Raw genomic sequence first — 4,436 nt, 5'->3', positions numbered from 1 at the left:
GAGCTCCCCTTCCCTCCCCCTGACCGCTGGGAAAAGCCTGGGACACATCTAGCCTGGCCACCGGGAACATGATCTCCATTTCAGTGCTGGCTGCTGTACCCACTGTGCTGTGGCCAGGCTCCCAAAAGCCCCAGGGGTGCTGGCAGCCCTCCAGCCCCCTCCTGTCTCACAGTCCAGGCAGCGGGTTTCTATAGTAAATACAGATTTTCTATAACCACGGCTGTTCAGTTCCCCAGGGAAGCGTGCGACTCCCCCAGTCCAGCCCCAAACCCTGCTCTGGTGCTCAAACCCCCAGCTGGGGGACATCTGCAGCAAGTTACCTACATGCATCAGCCACGAAGCAGCAACCTGCAGGCAGAGCCCCTGCAGGTGGGCATCACCCCACTCCCACGCTGTCACAGCAGCCCACGCCACAGCTCAGCATCACTGCCACCCCGCAGAGCAGGCACAGCTCTCAGCCCCAGACCCTGTGCACAGGGATGCAGCCTTGCAGGGCAGACAAATCCCAACAGTGAATCTCCTTAACACGGGGAAGCTCCCCAAACTGGGACAGCCCAGCTGCTGGAGGGTGACACAGCGGGATGCTTTCTCTTGCACTGGGCTTTCTCCAAGCAGCTGGCAGTGCTGGACTGCAGGGCTCTGGCGGAGCCCATCCCTTGGTTCTCTTGCCTTCACAGGGATAGCCCTAGAGGGAGGGGGCCACTCCATAGCCCAAGGAACCGCTGAGTCCAGCCACCATCAGGCCACTCAAAGCACCTTTTCAGGTTGCAGGTGGGCTTTAAGCCCTGGGGAATGGCATGGTACACAGGCAGCTGTTTGCCAACCTCATCCCTGCCCTCACCCTCCTGGAGAGCTGCCAGATCAAGATCATGCAACATGTACACAACAGTTTAGCAAGAACAATTTTTAATTCAGAATTGGACAATTGTGTGAATAGTGTATTTTAAATTAAACGCATCCTATCTCTTGTCCAGGCTGGCTAGACACTGGTTAGACCCAGACTTTCTTTTCAGGCTTCACTGTGCAAATGAAGTGAGGAGGAGACTGGCCCTGGACAGTTTGCAGCCTTTGGGCATCAGGAGGACACCACAGTCCTCCCACAGGAGGACTTGCCACTTGCCCACCATGGGGGTAACCCCTCCCCAGAGGGCATGGGGGGTACCCTGGCAGCCCCCACCCACTGCTGCAGCCGTCGCACACCCACAGAGGCTCCCCAAGGCTGACACCAGGACCCTGCTCGCCCCTGAGCACCAAGTGACAGAGGGCAGCCCCAGCACCGATATCTGTGTGACAGCAAGAGGCTGCATACAGCGTTTTCAGGAGACTGCTGGTGCCCAAGTGTCGCCACTTCTCTGTCCCTGAACAGGACTGGGGGTGTCCAACTCCCCTGTGCTGTTGCCTGCAGTAGGGTTGGGTGCCAGGCAGAGCCTATGGGGCACAAGCCCTGCGGGTGAAGGTCAGCAGCCACCTCCACCTTTAATACCTGAGGGCTACAGGATGGCCTGAAACACATGGAGGAGATGCTGTCCCCCATCACAGACTGCTTGTCATCAGGTCTGTGGGCCAGTACTGGTCATCCATGTACTGGATGCTGTCAGCGGTGGGATCTTCAATGGGGCTGGGGGGCCGAGGGGGCAGGCTGCGGGCCAGCTCTGTCTCCCACTGCACCTCTACCAGTCTGTACAGCTCCATGGCCGTCCGAGCATCCTCCACCGATGAGTGCCCTTTGCAGCTGACCTGAACAAAAGGGGAAAAGCCAAGTTAGATAAAGTGGGTGACAAAAATCCCACAAGGGTCATTTTGTCTGCTTGCTCAGAAGGACTCAGGTGCTGGGTGTTTGGAGATGGCAAAGGTTTGATGCAGCTGAAGAGATGCAGGAATCTCTTGAGCACTTTCTGGAGGGCACAGGTCCTGTCCCTGCTTTACTGAAATACTTAGTGGTCAGCTTGGGAGGTCCTGGGCTCCCCCAGCTTGATCATAGCCAGGAACACAGGATAAACAAGGCTCACCTCCATCTCGCAGAGAGCACCCATGGAGATGGGAGGGACCAAGCTGACCACACAGGCTCGTAGCAAACCCAGGAACTGCTCCCCACCTCAAGGTTCCTGCTGCTAACCTGGATCTTTTTCTGTAGCAGTTGCCTGGCCAGGCTCTTCAGTGAGATGCTGGCCCTGCCGGGCAGCCCTGCCCTCTGGTTCAGCACAGGGCTCTGGCTGGTGTCTCGGGTCCTGTCTTTCGGGTGGAAGTACTTCAGGGCTTGGAAGTCATTGTGGATGGCGTGTCCTACCACAATCTTGTCTTTCAAGATTTTCAGGATCTGGAAGCGTCAGAAAGGGTTAGACAGGTGGTACAGCAAAAGAAACACCGGTTAACCATAAAATAAACCATTCAGTGTTAAATTCAGTTCCCTCTTTAGGTTCCCAGAACTCCAGAGCAGTAACAAGCAAACCAGCCCACTGCACAGCTTCAGAGGCTCCCCGTCCTGTACTTGTGTCTCTGCCTCAGAGAAGCTCAACATAGGCCACCAAATATCCCAACTGGTATCTGGCAGATAACACACAGCTTTTTTTTTTTTTTTTTTTTTTTTTTTTTTAAATGTCTCCCTTTCCTCACCTCTGCCTGGGCAGTCTTGAAGGGAATCGCACTCTTCATGTGCTGCTTGGTGATGCCACTCCAGCGTGTCCGGTAGTCCACAATGGGGAGCTCGGGCCGGACATACTTGTCATAGATGACGTCACCCTCATAGTTCACCACGGAGCACCGTGCCAGCTCGCTCAGCCTGCCCTGAGGACCAGTGCCCACCATCTCACAGTCGATGGCCACGTACTTGCCCGGGCGCAGGAGCGGGGAGGACATTCGCACCCCCTTGCAGCTGCCATTCCCCGGGGACAGGAGCATGGAGTGGTGCCTGGCTATGCTGTCCGGAGAGGCGGATGGGGACAGGGACGTGGAGATGACCTGTTTGTGCTTGGGGACCTTCCCGCAGCGCGGTGCCGTGGTGCCGTCTGCCTTGGGGAGTGCGCTGCGTGCAGGGGCCTGGCTGCTCTGGTGCCTGCAGGGGCTCAGCAGCCCCTTCTGCTCCAGCAGCGCCCGGCGCTCCATGAACCGCTGGTGCTTACGGCTCTTCTTCTTGCTGCGACCCTGCGGCGAGCTGGGTCCCTCGGGGGGCCGAGCACAGCCCCCCGCGGCGGGGCCAGGGGTGGGTGCTGAGACCTTCGGGGCAGGCAGCAGCGAGGTCATCTGCCCTTTGCCGGGAGGCATCCCTGCCGGCGTGTGCAGGGGGGCATGAGTGCCATGCAGCCCCCATGCCCCCTGTCAAAAAGGGCCCACAGATCCCACAGCAACGACCCCCCCCCCCGCCCCTCCCGCGGTGTGGGCAGGCACAGGCAGCCCGGGCAGGGCCTATGGGACTGGGGAACGGGGGACACGGACACATTATCCCAGCCGCACCCCCTCGCCCTCTTATTGCCCGGCCTCGCCTGCCCTATTCCCGGTGCCACGGCCGTGCCCGCCGTACCGATCCGCAGCCCCCTGCCCCGTTACCCCTCTGCCCGCCGCAATACACGTCCCCTAGGGCCCTGCCTGCCCATTACCCAGGCCTTCTCTGCCTCTCTCCCGGCCCAAGCCCCTCCCCCCCCCAGTTACCCAGTCTCAGACCCCTACCCGCCCCGTTACCCGGCCCCATTGCCCCCAGCCGCCCCATACGCCCCCTCGGCCGCCCCCAGACCCACCGCCGCCTGCCCAGACCCGGCGCGGCTCCCACGTGTCCGGTCCGGAAGCGGCCGCGCTCACATGCCCGGGCAAGTCCCGTCATAGCCACGCCCCCTGTCTTCCCATTGGCTGTCCCGGAGGGATGATTTGCATGCAGGGGGGCGGTGCTCACAGCCGCAGCAGGGCAGGGCGGGGCAGCCCGCGGTTCGCTCTAAGGCGCCTCGGTAGCAGCGCACGGGGAGTGGGTGTTGCTCGGCGCTTCTAGCTGGTTCCCCCGCTCGTCCTGGTGGGAAGAACCCTCCTGGGTGGTACGTGCTGAGATACTGAGCCCCATACTCAAACTCAGGCTGGCACCAGGATGGTGCAGTTGTTCTGTGTGTGTGTGCTGGGGTGCAGTGCTGAGCCTGTGGGCATCCCTTTTCCTGCCGCTGCTGGCTGGCTCAGGGGTACTCTTCCTGGGTGGGCTGAGGCACAGCAGCGTGGAGTCTGTGTGCTCCAGGTTCTCCCATGGGGTTCCCCTGGGTAGCAGGGGGGCACCTCTGGCTGGGGCATGGTTGCAGGGGGGGTTTCAGACCAGCCTCTCGTTGCTTCACTCTCAAAGCTCACAAAAGCCACGGCCAAGGTGGTCAGAAGCAGAGAAGGGCCACGTGCAGCCCCAGCCACCAGCGTGTCCCCATGCCTTTAGCACTGCTGAGAGGCCATGCGCCCTAGGGCAGACTGTGACT

The 4,436-nt window shown here is 60.5% G+C and overlaps 1 protein-coding gene across 1 annotated transcript; it reads right to left on the bottom strand.

Annotated features, from left to right (window-relative positions):
• Positions 1 to 889: 889 nt before the first annotated feature.
• On the bottom strand, positions 890 to 3,806 carry LOC121091860 (apoptosis-enhancing nuclease-like). Its single transcript, XM_040602100.1, has 4 exons — positions 3,732 to 3,806; positions 2,614 to 3,263; positions 2,117 to 2,317; positions 890 to 1,737 (listed from the first exon to the last, which is right to left on the bottom strand). The coding sequence occupies exons 2-4, from the start codon at positions 3,259 to 3,261 to the stop codon at positions 1,534 to 1,536; spliced, it is 1,053 nt and encodes a 350-aa protein (XP_040458034.1). The 5' UTR covers positions 3,262 to 3,263; positions 3,732 to 3,806; the 3' UTR covers positions 890 to 1,533.
• Positions 3,807 to 4,436: the final 630 nt, after the last annotated feature.

Source organism: Falco naumanni, chromosome 7 (assembly GCF_017639655.2).
Source record: "Falco naumanni isolate bFalNau1 chromosome 7, bFalNau1.pat, whole genome shotgun sequence".
Classification (NCBI taxonomy): Eukaryota; Metazoa; Chordata; class Aves; order Falconiformes; family Falconidae; genus Falco; species Falco naumanni.
This window is presented reverse-complemented; position numbering and strand designations above follow the sequence as displayed.